This window comes from Dromiciops gliroides, chromosome 3, assembly GCF_019393635.1.
Source record: "Dromiciops gliroides isolate mDroGli1 chromosome 3, mDroGli1.pri, whole genome shotgun sequence".
NCBI lineage: Eukaryota > Metazoa > Chordata > Mammalia > Microbiotheria > Microbiotheriidae > Dromiciops > Dromiciops gliroides.
This window is the reverse complement of record NC_057863.1, coordinates 637,107,190-637,129,756: the sequence shown is the minus strand read 5'-3', so window position 1 is coordinate 637,129,756 and position 22,567 is coordinate 637,107,190. Positions and strand designations below refer to the sequence as shown.

At 40.9% G+C, this 22,567-nt stretch overlaps 1 protein-coding gene and 1 pseudogene across 4 annotated transcripts in view; both read left to right on the top strand.

Annotated features, from left to right (window-relative positions):
• The window catches only part of LOC122751909 (tumor necrosis factor receptor superfamily member 14-like), a 35,411-nt gene extending 22,599 nt beyond the window's left edge, over nt 1-12,812 (top strand). For 3 of the 4 annotated variants that reach the window (XM_043999145.1, XM_043999144.1, XM_043999146.1), the window contains 4 exons: nt 1,176-1,266; nt 6,096-6,271; nt 9,699-9,718; nt 11,115-12,812. In XM_043999145.1, the coding sequence (XP_043855080.1) occupies nt 1,176-1,266; nt 6,096-6,271; nt 9,699-9,718; nt 11,115-11,264 (437 nt within the window). In that variant the 3' untranslated portion in view covers nt 11,265-12,812. The remainder of the gene's footprint in view (nt 1-1,175; nt 1,267-6,095; nt 6,272-9,698; nt 9,719-11,114) is intronic. The other variant, XM_043999147.1, reaches the window with a different exon arrangement.
• Nucleotides 12,813-20,234: 7,422 nt separating this feature from the next.
• Nucleotides 20,235-21,265, top strand: LOC122749530 (annotated as a pseudogene).
• Nucleotides 21,266-22,567: the final 1,302 nt, after the last annotated feature.

Below are 22,567 nucleotides of genomic sequence, written 5' to 3'. Positions count from 1 at the left end.
AAAGTCACAGCTCCAACAGTACATCAATATGCCTGCTATCCCATAGTCCCTCCAGCATTTGCCATTTTCCTTTTTAAAATCAGACTTGGCAATCTGATGTATATGAACCAGAACCTCAGAGTTTCTTTAATTTGTATTTCTCTAATTGTTCGAGATTTAGAGCATTTTAAAAAATATATAACTATTGATAGCTTGTATTTCTTCTTTTGAAAACTGCTTATTCCTATCCTTTGGTCATTTATCATTTGGAGAATGGCTCTTATTCTTATTTATTTGAATCAGTTCTGTATATATCTTGGAAATTAGACTTTTATCAGAGAAACTTGCTGCAAAGATTTCTGACCCACCACACCTCCACTTAGCTGCTTCCATTCTAATTTTAGTTGTGTTAGCTTTGTGCAAAATCTTTTAAATTTTATATACTCAAAGCTATCCATTTTATCTTCTGTGAGCATCCCTATCCCTTGGTTGGTCATGAACTTCATTGATCTAATTGGTAATTTCTTCACTGCTCCTCTTACTGGTTTTTGGTGTGCCCCATGGTTATTGAAGGTGATCCCCAAGAGTTCAAATTCTGCTGAGTTGGAGGCTTCTAAAATAGGATCAGGGGTCTGATTTTCTGGAGGACTGTTTCCTGAGAACCTGTCTAGTTAAGTACAGGGGTACTTAGCTCAATACAGGCCCCAGAGGATGAATGTTTCATATACAATTCTGAAGGGCCCTCTGCTAAAAGAGGGAAATCACAACCTGAACTCAAGGACCCAAGCTGCCCAAGTCAAAGAACCTTCAAATATCGAAGAAGTAACCTGTGTGGTCTAGTAAGTCACCTACTTGACCTCTCTGGACCTATTTCCTCTCCTGTAAAATGAGACAGTAGGACTCAGTGCTAAGGTCCCTTCTAACCTCTAAAGCCATGATTCTGTAAATGGGCAAAATCATTTGGATGGTTTCAGATAAGTAAGATAATAATAAGGAAAGAAGCATTTACATAGCACTACCATGTGCCAGACACTTTCTTCCCAAAGGCCTGGGGAGTTTTCCCAATGCTTTTTGCTCTGACACTGCTTTCAGGGAAGGGACCAATCAATTCAGAGTTACACTTCTAGCGGCTATGTTTTACTCTGATCCTATTGCTATGCTGAGCACGAAATCTCCCATGTCTCATTGTCTTTTAGGCACGGAGAGAAACAACACCATCTGTGAAAAATGCCCAGCAGGGACATTTTCCCTCAATGGAACCCTTCACCAGTGTCTGCCATGGACTAAGTAAGTACAACACACTCTGGGATTTGGTGGTTCATTCTTTTTGCTTGTTCACTTGTAGCATTTTAAACAAAAATTTGACCTAAACAAATACCAAATAAAACAAGTGTTTACATATACAAAGCAAAACAGAAAAAAAGATATCCACAGGGGTATGCAGGTAAGTATTTAACAATTGGATCTCTGGGGGGGAAATACATAGGATACACTTTTCTTTCCATTTCTATTTTATCCTCTGGTTCTAGAATATCAGGGCAGTTTTCCTTGATAATTTCTTGAAAGTTGATTTCTAGACTTTTTGTTTTTTATCATGAATTTCAGGTAGTCCAATAATTATTTTTTATTATCATAAAATTATTTTTATTATTTTCCAGTTACATATAAAGATAGTTTTCAACATTGGTTTTCATAAGATTTTTAGCTCCAAAATTTTCTCCCTCCATTCCTTCCCTCCCCTCTCCCTAAGACCGAAAGCAATCTGATATAGGTTATATATGTACATTTGCTTTAAACATATTTCTGCATTAGTCACATTATGAAAGAAGAATCAGAACACAAAGGAAAAAACCCCCCAAAGAAAAAAAATGCCAAAAAGTAGAAACAGCATGGTTCAATCTGCATTCAGAATCCACAGTTCTTTTTCCTGGATGTGGAGAACATTCTCCATCATGAGTTCTTTGGAGTTGTCTTGGATCATTGCACTGCTGAGAAGGGCCAAGTCTATCACAGTTGATCATCACACAGTGTTTCTGTCACTGTCTCCTGGTTCTGCTCATTTCACTCAGCATCAGTCCACTTAAGTCCTTCCATAGTCCAATAATTCTTAAATCGTCTCTTCTGGATCTATTTTCTAGGTCAGTTGTTTTTCCAATGAAATATTTCACATTATCTTCTATTTTTTATTCTTTTGGTTTTGTTTTATTGTTTCTTGATTTCTCATAAAGTCATTACCTTTCATATGCTCAATTCTAATTTTAAGGAATTCAACATGTAACTTTCAAAGCTTTCGTGTTCTGCTTGTCTGTGTTTTCTTCTAGTCTTCCTTCTTTTGGATACTTCCCATTGTTAAGTTTTTACCTTTAAACTGAGCTAAAATCTGCCTTTCTGTGACTTCTCTCCATCACTCCAGATTCTACCCTCTGGGTCCAAGCTGAGCGAGTTTACTTTTCTTCTACTTAATATCCCTTTCACTATTTGAGATAACCTTCTGACCTCTCCAACTCATCCTTCAATAGCTCCTAACATGCATGGCTTAGAACCCTAGTTGCCCCAGAAACATAGATAGGGATTTGGAATCAAGAGAATCTGGGTTCAGGTGCCATGGGGGCTACCCACCTGTCTTTGGGTCAGTGAAATAATATTGAAAAAATGCTGGTCCATTGGAGAGACTATGTAAATTCTAACTGTTATAATCAGTCAATTGAAGTCTCTGTACTTGATTTCATCCTCTATAAATGAGGGACCTAGCCAAAGAACTTAAGTACCATTCAACTTGGAATCTATGGTCCTAAAATTTGCTCTTGTGGAAGCTCTCCAGATAACCAAGGAACTTTCTAAAAAGGGGCACTGAATCAGGACAGTGTCCATGGACAGGTATTACAGCACTTCCTTATTCTAATTTCTCTAATGTAGTCTAAGGCCGAACCACCATGACTGGTTTTCCAATTGCACTGCTGACTCATACAGAATGTTTAGGGTGCTCATACTCCAAGACATTTTCAGATGGATTGTTATCTAATCCCATCTCACTCCCAGGACAGTGGCATGGTAGAATGGAAGGGATGTTGGCTCTGGAGCCAAAGGACCTGGGTCCAGATCCTGCCTCTGATATTTGCTTCCTTTGAGACCATGGATAAATAACTTTGATTCTTTGTACCTCAGTTTCCTCATCTTTATTTATTTATTTTTTTTAGTGAGGCAATTGGGGTTAAGTGACTTCTCCAGGGTCACACAGCTAGTAAGTGTTAAGTGTCTGAGACCGGATTTGAACTCAGGTCCTTCTGAATCCAGGGCCAGTGCTCTATCCACTGCGCCACCTAGCTGCCTCCTCATCTTTATAATTAGAGGATTCAAATAGTTGGCTCTAATGTGCCTTTCAATAATGATGCTTATGATGATAAACATGAAAAATAGGCAGCTAAGTGGTGTGGTGGATAGAGTTCTGGGTATGGAATTAGGAAGACTTATCTTCCTGAGTTTGAATTCAGTCTGAGACACTTCCTAACTGTGTGACTCTAGAGAAGTCACTTTACCCTATTTGCCTCAGTTTTTTCATCTGTAAAATGAGCTTGAGAAGGAAATGGCAAACCATGCAAGTATCTTTGCCAAAAAAAAAACCCAACCCTAAATCTGGTCACAAAAAGTTGGATACAACTGAAATGAGTAAACAAAAACAAAAATAATAATTATATATAATATATATATATATAACAATTAATAAACTAATGATTAAGTAAAATTTATTATTAAAAGAGACATTGGAAAGAGATGTATCAGGCTAGAATTATATTTATCTGCTTCCTTAAATATTCTTAGTTTAGGGATATAATTAGGTTCAAACTAACTTTTGATCACTTTGTCATTTTTCAGTCAGAAGGGGAACCCCTGTAATAATGTAGTCCTAAAGACCCGAAGTGGAGAGAGAGGCAGAGACAGAGATTAAAAATCTCTATATACAGGACAGCTAGGTGGCGCAGTGGATAGAGCAGTGGCCCTGGATTCAGGAGCACCTGAGTTCAAATCCGGCCTCAGACACTTAACACTTACTAGCTGTGTGACCCTGTGCAAGTCACTTAACCCCAATTGCCCCACAAAAAAAAAAAAAAAGAAGGAAAGAAAAAATCTCTATATGTAGTTAAGGCCCACCTTTTGCGTGGGCTGTCATATGGCTCAGATGAGGGAAGAACTATCATCTCTAGACTTTTCTCCTATCTACCGTTTTCCAAGGAAGACTTTGTTTTTTGTCAGTAGCAGCTGCAGGAAGTTGGAGACAGGGATCACTTTGTCCTTCTCAGAGAGAAGGGGCACAAGGCTAGAATGACAACTATCCATTTCTTTAAGTATTATTGGTCTAGAGCATATGACTGGGTTCAGTCTCATTTCTGATTGCTTTGTCTGTTTTTGGATGAGGAAGGGAAATCCCAAGCTCTCTATCCAAAGCTTGACTCCCTTCCCACCTAATACCAATTCCACAATGAACACACGACAAAAAGAAAAGAAGCCCACTGATCTAAATTGTAGCAAAAGAGAGCTCAGATGAGATATACGTAGGATAATATATACCAAAATTATACAGAGGAAGGCGCTTTTTCATTAGGCCCCTGATAACTCAGCTCAACCAAGAGCAGAGGTCTAGATCTCACCTAAAGGGAAACTCCCCCAAGTCTCTAATGTAGAGAGCTGGGCATGAGGACATGGTGGAGGCTTCTGGCTCCTCTCAGGTATTCCCAGAGTCTTTTCCATCAGCAACCTAAATTGGGGTTGGCCTCTTCCATCTTCCTTCTTGAAACTGGAAGCTGGAAGCAATTCGATACTTTTTTTTTGCGGGGCAATGAGGGTTAAGCAACTTGCCCCGGGTCACACAGCTATTAAGTGTCAAGTGTATGAGGCTGGATTTGAACTCAGGTCCTCCTGAATCCAGGGTCTGTGCTCTATCCACCTAGCTGCCCCCAGCAATTTGATACTTGAAGAGTCCCCCAAGAAGACTTGAAGTTTGAAGAGTCCTAAAGAGGACTGATTGAGATGGAATTCTCCCACCAACTCTGCTTGGCCAACTCCTGCAGGGCAGGGCATTCCTCTTCACCCAAAGGAGAGAGTCTCCTACCAATGGGCACTGGGACAGAAGCTGCAATAACAACAGTAATAGCATTTTGTAGGTATTATCTCATTTGATCCTCATAATAAGACTAGGAAGTGGGTGCTGTTCTTGTCCTCATTTTACAGATGAGAAAACTGAGGCAAACAGGGGTTAAATGACTTGCTCAAGGTCAAACAGCTGGGAAATGTCTGAAGCCAGATTTGAATTCCCATGTTCCAGACTCTAGGTCTGGCAGTCTGTCCCGTTGTGTCCATTTGTGCACCACCTAGCTACCTCTGACTCTATTATCTTTTTTTTTAATTTAAATTTAAATTTAAATTTTTTTTCTATGATCTTTTAGAATTGGTGTTTTTGTTTTTGTATTTTTTTCTTGAGCCCAATTTTAAGATGTTTCCATTTAGTCCTATTAATTTCCATCTTACCATTAGGTTAGGCAGTGGGGGATCCAGGGCTTGCCTTGGGGTTGGGAAGCCTCTAGTTCTGTCTCTTAGACATTGTAAGCTCTGTCTCAAAGGCAAGTCACACACATACACTCTCCATGCCCTAGACAACAATCCAAGGCTCTCCATTCCTGACAATTCCTGCATCAGGGGAAGGCATTTCTACACCAGGGAATTCCCCACACTGATGGAATTGCAGTTCTGGGCCCCTCAAAAACAAAACAACACAACATTGTCTCTTGGTTCTAATCTGTCTAAATCTTTTTGGATCCTGACTCTGGACACACTGGCTTTCTAGCCAATTGCACATGGACGCTCTTCCTCCCAGTTTATTGTGTTATCTCTGAATTTGGGAGGTGAGCACCTCTGCCTTTGTCCAGACTGTTAATGAAGGCACATCTGGCCCTGCTTCTCTCCCTCTGCTTGGGATACTCTGACCCTCTTGTTGTGAGCTTCTTTGCTGCTGAATGGCATGACTGACTGCACCTGGTGGAGGAGTGGGATCAAGTCAGGTTTGCTGGACTGATGGGAATGAATTCAGGTCCAATGACATGTGTCCTCATCTGTCTTCCTAGCTGTAGTGCCCAGGGTTTATCTGAAGAAAATCCAGGCACCTACACCACGGATGCAGTGTGCTCATCCCACTCTCCACATACATATATCACTACTGTCATCAGTGTAATCTCTACCATCATTGTCATTATTATTGCTGTGATGCTGTGTTATTTTATAAAGAAAAAGAAGCCATCAGGTAAACAGAGATATAATGAGAGTGGAGGGGTGGGGACTTTGCCTCGGGGCATTGCATTTAGAGGGCTCTGACCAAAATTGGAGTCCTTCAGAACAGTAGAATCTTAGTATTTCAATCTTACATTCATTCAATGAATCTCAGGAAATGGCAGCTGGAAGGCAGAGGAGGGCTTCCCCCTGTCCCCGTCTTTCTCCTTACTCCCTCCTTCCACACTTAAATGAGGGTGAGCTTGACCCGAGTTCAGTTTGTGGTTCTTGCCCCCAAGCACAGAAATTCCTAATTATATTTCTGCTGCTAATCACTAGCTTGTTAAATTCACACAAAGACAATCTAAATGGGATCCCTTATTATCACAACTTTGTAAAACTAATTGGGAAAACATATTCCTTTCTCCAAAGGGAGGTAATGATTTTTAGCAGAGATAAAAATATGGTAGATAGATAGTTGGCTGGATAGAAGGATGGATGAATGGACTGAAAGATTGATAGATGCTGGGTAGATGGAAGAATGTGACCCAGCAATACCACTATTAAGTCTGTTTCCCAAGGTGATCAGGGGAAAAGGAAAAGAATCTATATGTCCTAAATATTTATAGCAGCTCTCTTTGTGGTGGCAAAGAATTGGAAATTGAGGGGATGCCCACCAATTGGGCAATGGTTGAACAAGTTGTGGTATGTGATGATTTATCTATTTATTTATTTATTCATTCATTCATTCATTTATCTATTTATCTATCTATCTATTTATTTATTCATTCATTCATTCATTTATTTATTTATTTTTATGGGGCAATGAGGGTTAAGTGACTTGCCCAGGGTCACACAGCTAGTAAGTAAATGTCAAGCATCTGAGGTCGGATTTGAACTCAGGTCCTCCTGCATTCAGGGTTGGTGCTTTATCCACTGCGCCACCTTGCTGCCCCATGTGGTATATGATTTTGATGTAATATTACCGTCCTGTAAGTAATGATAAGCTGGTTAATTTTAGGAAAACATAGAAAGACTTGCATGAAATAATGAAGAGTGAAATGAGCAGAACCAAGGGAACATTGTATACAATAATAGCAATATTGTTCAAGAAATAATTGTGAGAAATCAAGTTATTCTAAGTACTATAAATACTCAAATAAGGGGCCTATGAAGGAAGATGATATCTGCCTCCAGAGAAAGAACTGATAAATAGAAGCACACATAGTATGGTTTTACTTATATTTATATAATTATAAATCTATGTCAGATGGTGGCCTCCTCCAGTTCAGTGGGGAGAGAACAGAGGGATTCAGTTTGGAATTTAGAATGTAGCCCACAAAATAAATTTAAAAAGATAGATTGAAAGATGGATGGAAAGAGAGATGATATATGAAATGATGGATGCTTGAATGAAAGGAAGGGTGGATATATGCATAGATAGATGGATAGCTAGATGATAGAAGGAAATCTAAATGGATAGATAGATGATAGGTGATAAATGAAGCATTTATTAAGCATATACCAGACACTATACAATTATATATATGCTACACATATCAAATCAACTGAAGTAGCATTTATTAAGCACCTACTATGTTCCTGGTACTGTGCTAGTCATACACACACACACACACATATGCACACACAAAGCAAGTCAATTCAGGCTACTGAATTTATCTCAAGAACCACTTATCAATCACTTACTATATGCAGAGCATTGTGCACAGGAGCCAAGATGAGTGCCGAGTTCAATTCAATTCAATAAACATTTATTAAGCTCCTCCTCTGTACAGACACTGCACAATGGTGAAACAGCTCGCATTTTCAAAGAGCCCATTGGCTGTTGGGACTGATAGAATTTAGCATGGACATAGAAAAGTACATTGTATGTACAAGATAAAGGCAAAGTTATTTGGCAGGAGGGAAGAAGGAGAACACATCAGAATGAGAGTTCCTCAAAGGTAAGGGCTTTTGTCTTTGTATCTCTAGCATCTATCATGGTTCCTGGTATATAGTAGGTGCTTAATAAATACCTTTTTTTTTTCATTGATTCAGTATTTGTCTTCATGGAACCCACAGAAACTTGAAAAGTTCTGTCTAGTTTTCAAAAGTCAGCACTTTGGTGATTTCAAGTTCAGAAATATAGATACCCCTGATCAGTGTGGGTCTTCCAGGTGTAGATTATACAAGTAAGTTATGTAACACCCAGGCCCTCTGCCTAGGCTGAGTCCAGATAGAACAGAACCCTGGAAATCCTGCCCTGGGGCGTTGGCACAAGTATTGAGGAACAGGGAGGGGGGGGGGATGGACTGAGGCAGAGGGGCTCTGGCCAGATCTTTAGAAAAGGGCTCAGCAAATGATTGGTAAATAACCGGAGAGTCTTCCTAGCCTAGGCCTTAGAGCACTGCTCAGGGTGGGGAGATAGATATAAGTGATGGAAAACCCAAGAAGGGAGCACATACTCCAGAGGGTCAGTGGCTGTGGGACCTCAAACAAGTCACTTTCCTTTCTAAGCTTCATAGGATCACAGTGTGGTGGTTGGCTCAAAGGTTTAAGCTGGAAAGGGGTGAGATGTCATTCACTTAGTCTATTCGTTTGATAGAGAAGGAACTCGAGGCCTAGCATTTTAGGCAACTAGGTAGAGGAGTTGAGAGAGTGCTGGGTCTGGAGTGAAGAAGACTTGAGTTCAAATCTAGCCTCAGACTTAGTAGCTGCATGACCCTGGGCAAGTCATCTAACCCTATTTGCCTCAGTTTCCATATCTGTAAAATGAGCTGGAGAAAGAAATGGCAAATAATTCCAGTATCTTTGCCAAGAAAAAGCCAAATGGAGTCACACAGAATTGGACAGGACTGACAAAACCCTAAAAATCAAGAAAATTTCTCAGAGAACACCCTGAATAGTGGGGATACAAGAACCCTCAGTCCTGCCCTCAAAGAACTCCAATTCTAATGAGGGAGACAAGGGTAGACCACCATGTATACACAAGGTATTTAGAGGTCAATGAGAGGCTCTCTCAGAGGGAAGGTATTTGCATTAAGGGGGACTGGGAAAGACCTCTTGCAGAAGGTGGAATGTTTGCCCTCTTGACTGAAGGCAGAGGGGAACAGGGGGAGTATTCCAGGCTTGGCAACAACTAGTGAAGAGACACTCCTGGTGTCTCCCTGTTGGAATATAAGATCCTTGAGGGGAGAGATTATTTTATTCTTTTTACTTGTAACCCTAGAATATTACACAGTGCCTGGCACACAATAGGCATTTAATAAGTGCATGTTGATTGATTGATTGATTTCCCAAAGTCACACAGGGAATGTCAAAGGCATCATACGAACCCAGGTCTATTTGACTGACCTCACTGCATGTGTATAGATGTGTCTGGAATTCTCTTTATCCATTCATTATTCATCTGAAAAATTTCTCTATCCTGCTTCCTGACGCTCTTCTTCTTTGCATTTCAGCTTACAAGGTAGCAAGAAGGGTAAGTAGCTTTTGACAAACTTATGGAGTAATTAGTTGACTGAGCTGACATCTTTCTGCTAATGTGACTGCCTGGGGGGATCCTTGCTCTTCTAGCTGAGAGAACATCACTTCCATATACCTTTGATCCCTGACAACAAGCCCTGAATGTGTCAACTTGGCCAGTGATCTCTGAATCTATCTTTCCATTCAATAGGAGACACCTTTCCATTAAAAACACAGGGATTCTAGACACCATATTTTAGGAAAGATGTTGATAAGAGAGGAAGGTAGGGGCAGGTAGGTGGCACAGTGGATAAAGCACTGGCCCTGGATTCAGGAGGACCTGAGTTCAAATCCGGCCTCAGATACTTGACACTTACTAGCTGTGTGACCCTGGGCAAGTCACTTAACCCTCATTGCCCAGCAAAAAAAAAAAAAACACAAAAAAAGGAGAGAGGAAGGTAGCTGGGATGGTGATGGGCCTCAAATTCCCCCCATATGAGAACTGAATGAAAGCTCTGGGCATGTTTAACCTGGAGAAAGGAGGGAGCAAAGGGAACACATGATAGTGGACTTCAGCTTGTTCCTTGGAAGATTCATCTTGTTCTGTTCAGCCCCAGGGGGTAGAACCAGCATGAAAGGGTAGAAGTCACAAAGAGGATCATCTGTGATTAGGCTTAAAGTCAGGAAGAGTTTCCTCATTATTATAGCTATGTTCAAGTAGAAACGGTCACCTCAGGAGGGACCTGACTCTTCTTGGCTGGATGTCTTCAAATGGAAGGTGGAGAACAGAGGATTGGGGAGCTGAGAGAGGGGATTCTTGCTCAAGTGTGGCTTCAGGTAGCTGGTCTATGAGGTCCCTTCCTGCTCTGAATCTATGCTCCTATGACAAGGAAAAACCACGAGAAGTCCTGGAAGTGAGGTGTTGTATGTAAGGTTGTTGTTTGATCTTGGATAAGTCACTTTCTTTTTCTGGGTTTCAGATTCCTCCTGTGATGTATAAGGGCTGGATCAGTGATTATACAGTCATCCCTTCTATATCATAGAAAATTGATGTGAAACTTTTTGCCTCACCCTTCATATCACGGAAGAAATGTGAATTATTATGGTCTTAAAAGATAAAATACTTTACATATATATTATGCATTTTGGGGTTTCTAAACTTTTTCTGTGTCACCTGCTGGCCTTCCCAATATAGTCTTTGGCTTCTACAAAGCTCCCCTCCCCCAAATTCCCATTTAATTTCTTATGATGACCCTCAATATATCAAAACCACAATGGGGAAAGTCACAATGTGGAAGGGATAACAGTAGTTACACACACATGCACGCACACACACACACACACACACACACAAATAGGGCCTAAAAATTTTGGAACAGTCTCAAACTGGCTCATTTTTCCCTATGTTTCAGGCTAAAGCATTTGAACCTGGAGAGATCTGTCACCCCCTTGAAGCTGATGGGTCAGTCACCAACATTCCTGTTCAGGAGACTAGGCAACAAGTAGAATCAGCTCCACAAAAGGAAAGAATGCCCAAGAGTCAAGATAGTCGGGAACCTTGATTATGATGGTAGAACCTCCAGGCCAAGACATTGGCCTGTCATTGTAACAAAACTCATCCCCAGCAGTGGCGGCCATCTCCTGCTTGCACCTCCTCTAAATTTTGCAGCCAAAAGCATTCTAGATGGCAAATGATGTTTAAGGGAAGGCAAAAGTTTCACCGCCAACATACACTTCTGATGTCCTGTCCCAGAACAGAGCCCTGAGCCCATAGATGGTAAGTGGTTTGGACAACTGGTCAGGAGGAGATTACAGAGTTCTTTTTGCTAGCACTGAGAGCAGGACTATGTTGCATTGCCTATGTGGTTCTGGGAAGAAATCCTAGGACAAGAAAGCGATGTCCCACTAGGGTGTGTAGCTGCAGGGAGATACACTATTGGTGGAGTTGTGAACTGATCCTACCACTCTGGAGAGCAATTTGGAACTATGCCCAAAGGGCAATAAAATTGTACATACCCTTTGACCCAGCAATGCCACTACCAAGAAAAGGACCTATATGTACAAAACATTTACAGAAGCTCTTTCTGAGCTGGAGAAGAATTGGAAAAGGAGGGCATATCCATCAACTGGGAGGGTGCTTGAACAAGTTGTGGTATATAATGATGAGGGGTTATTATTTTGCTATAAAAAATGATGAGCAGACAGATTTCAGAAAAACTTTGAAAGACTTACATGAACTAATGCAAAGTGAAGAGAGAAGAACCAGAAGAACATTGTACACAGTAACAGCAATATTGTAAAATGATGAATTATGAATTGACTTTGCTATTTTCAGCAATACAGTGATCCAGGGAAATTCCAAAAGACTTATGATGGGAATATCCATCTAGGACTGGAGTTTGAATTATCATCAAAACCTGGAGTTTTTTTACTTATTTTTTTTGTTTTATAAGAAAATATATTTTCCTATAAGGAAATATTTTTTTCTAATTACAAATGTATAAGCTTTGTCAAATTATTTGTATTACATTTAAAAAGATTTTAGAGAAACCATTTTGGGGTAATTTAATCATTTTATTAATAAGGCCAGTAAGTTACTAAAAAAAGGATGATCATTTGAATGTCTCTCTCAGAGCAAAGACCACTAATGAAGGTGGGGTCAGAGTTTATATGCCCTTGGAAAAGGAGTTGTTTCTGAGGGATACCTAATCACCTTTGAATGCTTAATTAAATGGGAAGTGGGCTATCTTGGGGTACGTGATGTGAGAAAATAATTATTAATAATGGATTTCTTAGGTGACTCGGAGATCACATTCTCAGTCCTTTATTCTCCCCACTCCAGAAAATCCAGTTCTCCTTGAGAAACTTCATCAAATCTTGTCTGGGACAAATCCAAGGGAACAAAAGGAACAGAGATAGATTATTTTTTCTAGATTAGTGAAGGACTGATGGGATCAAACCACATCTAGATAATGGACTTTGCCTTAAGTCACTTGAGTGAGGATCTTTTGCATTCTTTCCCCTGATGTCATCTCTAGAGTTCATTTTTTTTTCTTTTTTTGATGAGCCAATTGGGGTTAAGTGACTACACACAGCTAGTACGTGTCAAGTGTCTGAGGCCAAATTTGAACTCATGTCCTCCTGAATCCAGGGCCGGTGCTTTATCCACTGCGCCACCTAGCTGCCCCTTCTAGAGTTCATTTTAATGTAGACCACCTTGAAATCAAGTCAATCAATGAAATTGAATGATGCTAACCAATTAACTTTGATCAATGTACAATGACTCACCTCTATCAAAAATGAATAAAAAAAGCCCTTGGAAGACACCACAAAAAGTCTTCTAGGTCTTCTGGGTTGGCTGGAGCTGCTTCTGGGCTTCTCTTGGGTCTCCTTGAAACCATATGCTATCTCTCTGGAAGACAGCATGGGTCATTTGGGGCTTTTCTCCTGCTGGTACTAAGTGGCAGGCTGAAGCTCTATCTGCTTTCTCTATCATGAAGCCTGAGGCCATGAGAAGTTAGGGAGATACATGGTCAATCCTTTACCGATATAATATTGAATAAACACCAAAAATTGACAAATAAATGCTTACCCAAAACTTTTATCTATAGTGATAACAATTAGTTATAAAAACATATTTTTAGGGCGGCTAGGTGGCACAGTGGATAAAGTACCAGCCCTGGATTCAGGAGGACCTGAGTTCAAATCCGGCCTCAGACATTTGACACTTACTAGCCATATGACTCTGGGCATACTTAACCCCCATTGCCCCGCACAAAAAAACCCCAAAAAACCATATTTTTGCCAAACCACATTAAGGGTATTTGAGATAGAAACTTCTGATTTTTATCTCTAATTAATCTTTCGGGTAAATTTATTTGTCAATTTTTGGTGTTTTGTTCCTATTTTTGGCATTTTTTTTTAATGTGCCTGTCTCTGTCTAAGTTTTCATATGTGTTTTTTTCCTGATTTCTTCCTGTAACTCACTTTATTTCTTCCCTAAGAATTTGGATGCTGTACCACTTGGTACATATGTTTATTATTGATATCACTTCATTTTCTATGGTACCTTTTAGCTAGATGTATTCTCCTTCTTTATGTCTTTTAATTAGGTCTATTTTTACATTTGCTTTGTCTGAGATAAGGATTGGTACCTGTTTTTTTTTTTTTAACTTCAGTTGAAGCATAATATATTCTGCCCCAGCCTTTTACCTTTACTATGTATGTATCTCTTTGTTTCAAATGTATTTCTCGTAAACAACATATTGTCGTATTCTGGTTCACAATCCACTCTGCTATCTGCTTCCTTTTTATGGAAGAGTTCATCCCATTCACATTCACAGTTATGATTACTGTGTATTTTCCTGCATCCTATTTTCTCCCTTGTTAATACTTTCCTCACTCCTTTTCCCTTGTTCCTTCTCAAGTGTTTTGTTTCTCACAACCACTTCCCTCAGTCTACCCGCCCTTCTATCAGCCCCACTACCCTTTTGTCCTTTGTCCTTTTGCCTCCTAGTTTTATCTTCCCTTCTATCAGCACCCCACCCTTTTCTTTCCCCTTTCCCCTCTTATTTCCCTACAGCATAAGATAAAATTCTATACCCACCTGAGTGTGTATGTTTTTCTCTTTTTGAGGCAAATCAGATGAGAGTAAGGTTGAACCAATGTAATATGAACTCTAGGTAATAGGTCCTTTGTACCTCTTCATGTAATGTGATTTACCCCATTCTGTCTCCCCTTTCCTCTTCTCCCAGTATAATCTTTTTTGTCAGCCCTTAGCTATTTCATGCCTCTTAAAATTGAGCTCTGGGGGCAGCTGGATGGCACAGTGGATAGAGCACCGGCCCTGGAGTCAGGAGTACCTGAGTTCAAATCCTGCCTCAGACACTTAACACTTACGAGCTGTGTGACCCTGGGCAAGTCACTTAACCCCAATTGCCTCACTAAAAAAGAAAAAAAAAGAGCTCTGCACTGTCCCAAGCTTCTTTTGCTGGGGCCCAGGGGCTCAGCAACTGGCTTTCTACTTTGAGGTCTCAGAAGGTTACCGCACCGGAGTAATTCAGTCTAGTAGTGCCTGTTGGGACCTCAGCTAGCAGACTGCCATTTTTTTTTGGGGGGGGGGGGCAATGAGGGTTAAGTGACTTGCCCAGGGTCACACAGCTAGTAAGTGTCAAGTGTCTGAGGTCTGATTTGAACTCAGGTCCTCCTGAATCCAGGACCAGTGCTTTGTCCACTGTGCCACCTAGCTTGCCTTATGTATTGAAGCTGGGTGCCTCACAACTGACCTGGTGTCACTAGCTTGCTGAGCTAGGACTGAGGGTCCTTAGGGGCTGATCTGTGCTTTGGCTAAGTGCCTTCAGCTGGCTTGCCTAGACATCTTCTGCACTGAACTGTGCTCCCCTTTTACCCAGGTGAGACAGACCTTTTCTGAAGCATTTCTAGGTTATCTTAAACCTAAGGATTGTTTCACTATCTTTTTGTAGGTTCTGCAGCTCCAGAATCCATTTAAAGTCTTAATTTAACTCTGTTTCTGAGGGAAATTTGGGAGAGTTCAGGCAACTTCCTGGCTTCTCTCTGCCATCTTGGCTCCCAGAGGTCTTTTGCATTCTTTTCCTTGATGTCATCTCTAGAGTTCATTTTAATGTAGACAACCTTCAAGTCATGTCAACCAATGGAATTGAATGATGCTATCCGATTAGTTTTTTTTTTTTGGTGAGGCAATTGGGGTTAAGTGACTTGCCCAGGGTCACACAGCTAGTAAGTGTCAATGTTCTGAGGCTGGCCTTGAACTCAGGTACTCCTGACTCCAGGACTGGTGCTCTCTCTACTGTGCCACCTTGCTGCCCCCAATTAGTTTTGATCAATGCATACTGAGCTGCCTGTATCAAAAGAGGATAAAAAAAGCCCTTGGAAGATGCCACAAAAGATCTTCTAGGTCTTTTGGGTCTGCTGAGTATTCTGGGGCTTCTTCTGGGCTTCTCTTGGATAACTTTGATAACTGTCTCTTGGATAACTTTGATAACTGTCTTTCTAGGAGACAGCATGGATCATTTTGTTTGTTTGTTTGTTTTTGTAGGGTTAAGTGACTTGCCCAGGGTCACACAGCTAGTAAGTGTTAAATGTCTGAGGCTGGATTTGAACTCAGGTCCTCCTGACTTCAGGGTCAGTGCTCTATCCACTGCACCACCTAGCTGCTCCAGCATGGATCATCGTTGGGCTTTTCTCCTGCAGGTGCTAACACATGCTGAAGCTCTCTCCCTGCTTTATCTACCATGTAGCCTGAGGTCATGTGGTCAATCCTTTCAGTACTGGTACAATGTTGAATAAATTAATAAAATGCTTACCCTAAACTGTTATCCATAACAATAGCAATTAATTATAAAAACACAGTTTTGTCAAACCATCTTAAGGGTATTTGAGAATGAAACTTCTGATTTTGATCTTCAATCCATCTTCTGGGTAAGCATTTATGTGTCTATTTTTGGTATTTTGTCCCTATGTTTGGCATTTTGTTATATGTTTGTCTCTGTCTAAGTTTTCATGTGTGTTTTTATGCCTGTTTCTGTTTCAATAGTTGGGGAACTTTACTCTTAAAGTTTCTGATTTAGCCTTCTAAGCAAAGACATGGAGGTAAGGGCCTTCTGAGGCCTTCTGAGAGATTTGATGCTTTTTGTCTTAAGAAGCCAGGTTCAAATCCTTTTACTGAATGAGTTCATAAGAGGGAGTCTTTAGATGAATAGGGTAAGAATAAGAGGATTTTTTTTTTTTTGCGGGGCAATGGGGGTTAAGTGACTTGCCCAGGGTCACACAGCTAGTAAGTGTCAAGTGTCTGAGGCCGGATTTGAACTCAGGTACTCCTGAATCCAGGACCCGTGCTTTATCCACTGCGCCACCTAGCTGCCCCAGAGTAAGAGGATTTTTATTAGGTTATCTGTGTAGAAAAGGTAATTTGTACATATAACGGGGAGCCCAACACAGTAAGAAAAATGTACCTCAAGGAACCAAAAATTCCTATAGAACTGAATAAAGGTACTTTACCAATTAAACCAGGGATGAAAAAAAAAAGCAGCTTATTAAGCTCTTTTACACCTGGCATAATACTTATTTTAATTTAGCAAGGGAAGTTTTATGGCCTAAGTATGGTTCTTTTAATTATCAAATACTGAGAGATTTAAAATTAATCATAGTGTAATGGAGGAAAATGGGGTATGGGGTTTGGGTTAGGGGTTGGTGTTCTTAGGAATTCCTCTTTAAAGAATTATACCCTCTTGCACACAAAAGCAGTTAGAATAAGGTGGTAGTTTATTTAGGGGCAAGGGAAGGGAAGAGGGGAGGGGAGGGAAACCATGAAGGAAATCCTTGGACTTTTCATGGGGAGATAGGAACAAAGCACGTGGCTCTGAGGTACTACTAATCTCCTCGAGCAGGAGGCTGGCAGGTACTTTTATAGGGGGTTGATGGGGGTGGACCATCTGCCTGTGGAAAGTTCCTTTAGTGAGGGAGGACCATCCTCCACTGGTGGTGACTAGAGGAATTGGGGGAGGGGTGGCTACGGATCTCTCTTCAGGACATAAAGGCTGCAGCCACACTCAAATTTATCTCCCCAGGGATAAGGGAGACCAGAATGAAGGCCGGGGATCCCAAAGCTAGCTCAGTCCAATTTGGTTCGGCTTATCTCTCTAGGCGTATCTGTCCTCTGCTTTAGTTTCTCAAGGAGAAGATTCCTTGATCAGCCCCAGAGAACTTCTGGGGTGCTCTGCAACCCATGACAATAGGGAATAGAGATCCCAATGAGTTGGTTGGTTGTTCCTCTTCACTTGTCTTTTCCAAACCCTTACTCCCTGTATTACCTTCCCTCTATAACTTTGGCTCCTTCTAACCCTACCCTACTGCCTATTATGAATTTTATGTTGCTTCTGAGTTTCTCCCTCATTTCACCTCTCCAGCAGCATGGCTCCACTCTTTGGTTTGGCCCCGCACATCCATCCCCTGTATCTCCCCTTGCCTTCTTTCTGTCTCCCTCCCAGGGGAGGCCAGATTAGGTCTCTGGCCCACCCCTTCCTGCAACATTAGTTTCTCTCCCAGAGGCTGGGGCTGGACCCTCTCATCTCTCATTGGCCCCTCCTCTCCTTCAATGTTTCCACCTCCAACTCTGCCCCCTCCTCACCCTGCTGCTATTTAGGTGAAGGCAATATATCTGCCTCTTCCCTCTGCCTTTGTGGCAGCTGCACCTCCATGGCTTTGGCAGCCATGAGACCATCTTTTAATACTTACTTCCTGCTCCTGGTCTCTCCTTGTATCTTCTAAATCTGTCTCCACTGAGAGTCTAGCTTTCGAGAGGAAAGAAAAACCTAAGGCCATTTTACCTCTACAAGAGATGGTCACTCATGAACATAGAGGGGCAATAGTAGTCCTGAGACAGCATAAGCCATTTGGCCCCAAATATTTAAGCACATGGAAGAGAGAGATCCCTAAATTTGATGAAGATCCAGCAACAGTAATAAGCCAATTTAGGAAATTTTTAGGGGATTTCAGCCAAATTGGAGTGACGTCATAGATCTCATACAAACTGTTTTCCTTAGAGAAAGAGCAGATATTATAGAAACTGCAAATTCCTTAGTAACTACAGGTAAGGCAGCTACATGCTGGCCATCTAGGATCCTAATCTGGGACCCTAGTATCCCTGAGCAATTTAATAAATTACAAGAGGCAAGAAAAATATTGTTAAAAGCAATGGAATGGGGCGGCTAGGTGGCACAGTGGATAAAGCACCAACCCTGGATTCAGGAGTTCCTGAGTTCAAACCCGGCCTCAGACACTTGACACTTACTAGCTGTGTGACCCTGGGCAAGTCACTTAACCCCATTGCCCCGTTAAAAAAAAACAAAACAAAAAAGCAATGGAATTATGTGCTAGCAGATCGTAATTAGCAAAAATTTCTAGATACAACTCAGGAAGTTAATGAAAGACCTAATAGATTTTGTGATAGTTTATATAAGAGTGCCAAACAATATGCTGGATTAGATCTGTCAAATCCTAGAGATACACATTTCATTTTTAGTCATTTTGTAAATCAATCTTTACCAGAAATAAAGAGGTATTTTGAGAGTCAGTGTCCAGCATGAAGTACCTTGAGCACAGAACGGATAAAATAAATTGCATTATATGTATATGAAAGGAATGAAATGGAAGAGAAAGAAAGAAAAAAGAGAGTGTAAATGGAGAATGAAGTGTAAGAGGGATTTACCCAAGGAAAAGAGAAAGAAAAGACAGGACAGATTATGGAGAGGAAGAGGAGAAACTTAAGCAGAAGAAAGAGGTGCAAAACAAAGAACAGGAGTTAAATACCATGACCTCTGAGCAAACAAACAGAATCTAAACTATTTTAGCTTCCCTACAGGAAATGTCTAGAAATTTAATTCAAGTGGTAGAGACCCACCATCAGCCTTCACACACTTGTTTCTATTGCAATAAGCAAGGGCATATTTTGTAGTGTGTCATTTGAAATATTGGGGACTAGCCTTTTTCTGCCTATATTATTGGGGAGCTCTGCTGGGGTTTCTAAGATATATGTTGCTACTTATAAATTAGAGGCTATAGCACCAGTTTTTGGCAGCAGGCATTTATTATTTATTTGACTACATGTCTGAATAACTTCACCACTAGTTATATACCTAGCATGGAGTCCCAGGAAGCGGGCTGGGGAGAGTGAGACCAGGCTAAGAGAAGCGCCTAAGAGAATGCCCCTCAGTTCTGTGTTAAAGGAATAGCAGCAAGGCAGCTAGGTGGTGCAGTGGATAAAGCACTGGCCTTGGATTCAGGAGGACCTGAGTTCAAATCTTGCCTCAGACACTTATTAGCTGTGCGACCCTGGGCAAGTCACTTAACCCTCATTGCCCTGCAAAAAAAAAAAAAAGAAAAAAAAGGAATATCAGCATAGCTTGTGATCTATCTGCCTTAAAGAGACACCTGCTTTTATTAGGGGTTATTCATTTAGATATGGCTAGAAGTTGAAAATATTATGCCCTGTTTTAAAATTGTGTGTTTGGGGCAGCTAGGTGGCACAGTGGATAGAACACTGGCCCTGGATTCAGAAGGACCTGAGTTCAAATCCAGCCCCAGACACTTGACACTTACTAGCTGTGTGACTCTGGGCAAGTCACTTAACCCTAATTGCCTCACTAAAAAAAGAAAAAAAAAATTGTGCATTAGCTCTTCTATTAGGATATGCTCTGGCCTTTTGCCAAAGGAGAAACTTTTAGTGGTACAAATTACAGAAAATGAATATGTTGATAATGTTATAGACTTAGCTTAAAAGTAAGAGATTTATGGACAGATTAAATTGATTCCCAAGGTAATGTGAATTCTATTATTAATATATTGATGGACTCCCTGGTCTCCAGGGCTTTGGCCCCAGCTCTCACTGGGATTGCTCGCCTATCACCTTTCTTGTGTTCTTGAGTGACAGCTGAGTTCTGCCAGGGGTTCCTGGGGCCCATTCCAGTGGTTTCAAGTACTTGTCCTAGAAGCTGTGTATCACCAAAATGAGACTTGTAATTCTTGATAATTATGACTTGGCTAGTGAATGGGCAGCCAAATACATCTATAATCAAATTATCCAGTCCAAATCAGGACAGGACAGATATTTTACCCTGGGATAGCCAACAAGAAACACACCTTTGGGATTCTATAAAAAAAACTAATGGGATATCACAAGAATGTCGACCTTTCCTTCAAATATACAAAGACCTTTAACATGGATGAATATGTAGGACTTTCCAGAAATCATCTGGAGAGCAATCGTTCATATATGTGGAATAACTCCTTTAAGCATATTGACATAGATCCTAATAATGTGCACATCCTTGATGGAAATGCTTCAGACCTGCAGACAGAATGTGATGCATTTGAAAAGAAAATAGAAGAAGCTGGAGAAATTGTCTTGTTGGAGGCATTGGTCCAGATGGTTACATCGCTTTCAGTGGACCAGGATCCAGTTAAGTATCAAGGACAAGATTAAAGACTCTAGCAATGGATACCATTTTGACAAATGCTAATATTTTGATGAAGATTTATCTAAAGTGCCAACTATGGTGCAGCCGTTGGCATGGGGATGGTGATGGATGCTAGAGAAGTAATGATTCTCATAACAGGTGCACATAAAGCATTCGCACTATACAAGACAATAGAAGAAGGAGTCAATCATATGTGGACTGTTTCAGCTTTCTAGAAGCATCCTCAAAATATTTTTGTATGTGATGAAGATGCTACTTTAGAATTGAGTTAAAACTGTGAAATACTTTAAATATGAGCATTGAATTTAAGTTGACTACATATGATTTATTAATGATATACTTAAATTCTAATATGGTTATGGAATTAAATCCTGCCCTATATTACTGAAAATTGGTATTGTGCTGCCACATTACCTATGTTTTCAGGAAGTAAGAAGGCTGAATGAATGGCTGTTTCTGTTCTCTAATTTTGGAAAAGGACAGCAGTAGGAGGACCTTTTAGTCTGTACTTTTAATTTTTTCCATTCTTTCTTCCATCCCTAAATCTTCCTTCTATCTCTCCTACTTTCTCTTCAAAGTCCCTTTTGAGAGCTTCCATGGCCTGAGACCAATTCATATTTTTCTTGGAAGCTTTGGATATAGGGGCCCTGAAGTTGCTCTCCTCTTCTGAGGGTGCACCTTGATCTTCCTTGTCACTAAAAAACCTTTCTATAGTTATCAACTTTCTTTGCTTGCTCATCTTGCCATCTTTTACTTGACTTTTAACTCCCTCTTTCAGTGGGACCCCACTTCCAAGCTACACTGTCCCAAGCTTTAGAGGATCCCAGGTGTTTCAGTTTGAGGAAGGGCAGGTTTTTCTCTTGCCTGGCCTGTTCTCTGATCTGAAGATAACCTCAAGCCAACTTGCTAATTAACCAGCCAGCAAAACTTTGTGTGCTGTGGTTCTTAGCCCTGATGAGTCTGTGCCCTTCCCCCACCCAGGTGCTCAAGATTTCTTCCTGGTTCCCTGCTGGGGTGGGATAGCCGAATTCCTCCTTAGGTCCTGCAGACACCTCTGTATTTTCCACTTCCCCAACCCCCCGAGCTGTTCAGCCCTCTTACCTGATGGTTACCTTAATTCTAGAAGACACAAGTTTCTCTTGTAAGGGCCTAAGATTCTAGCTATGATGTCTAAAATCTAATGAGTGGTTGCCTTAAATTAGAAGCTTTAGCAAGAGTTTAGACTTTTAAGTATTTTTTTTATTTGTTTTTTTTTTTTGGTGGGGCAATTGGGGTTAAATGACTTGCCCAGGGTCACATAGCTAGTGTGTGTTAAGTGTCTGAGGCCAGATTTGAACTCAGGTCCTCCTGAATCCAGGGCCAGTGCTCTATCCATTGTGCCACCTAGCTGCCCTAAGTATTTATTAAAGTGCATCAGAAGTTGGTGAGGAGGGAGAGAGAGGTAAAAATCTAACTATCTCTATGAGTGCCCTGCATCTCACCAGTCAAATCTGAGGTCAGGAACCCCAAAAGACTGCTCCCTCCTCAGCTTCTTCTGAAGCTCTTGTGAAACCAGAAACAGGGCCATCCATACACAGAGCTCCAAACAAGCAAACATCACTTCCTGACACCAAACTGACTTTTGAAACCCCAGAAAAAGTCACTTCTGGATGCTAAAGTCACATGGTTTCCAAGTCATGCTTTCTCCTCATGGCAAAGTTTCTTTGCAATATCTTTCTCAACAGGTTGGTAGCACTCTAAATCTTACACTCTGGTGCAGCCTGCCTGGGGACTGTGTTGGCATGATCGTGGGTTTGGACTCTTCTTGCAGCCTGTCATGGCCCCCTCTAATCTGTCTTTGTCTAGAAAAT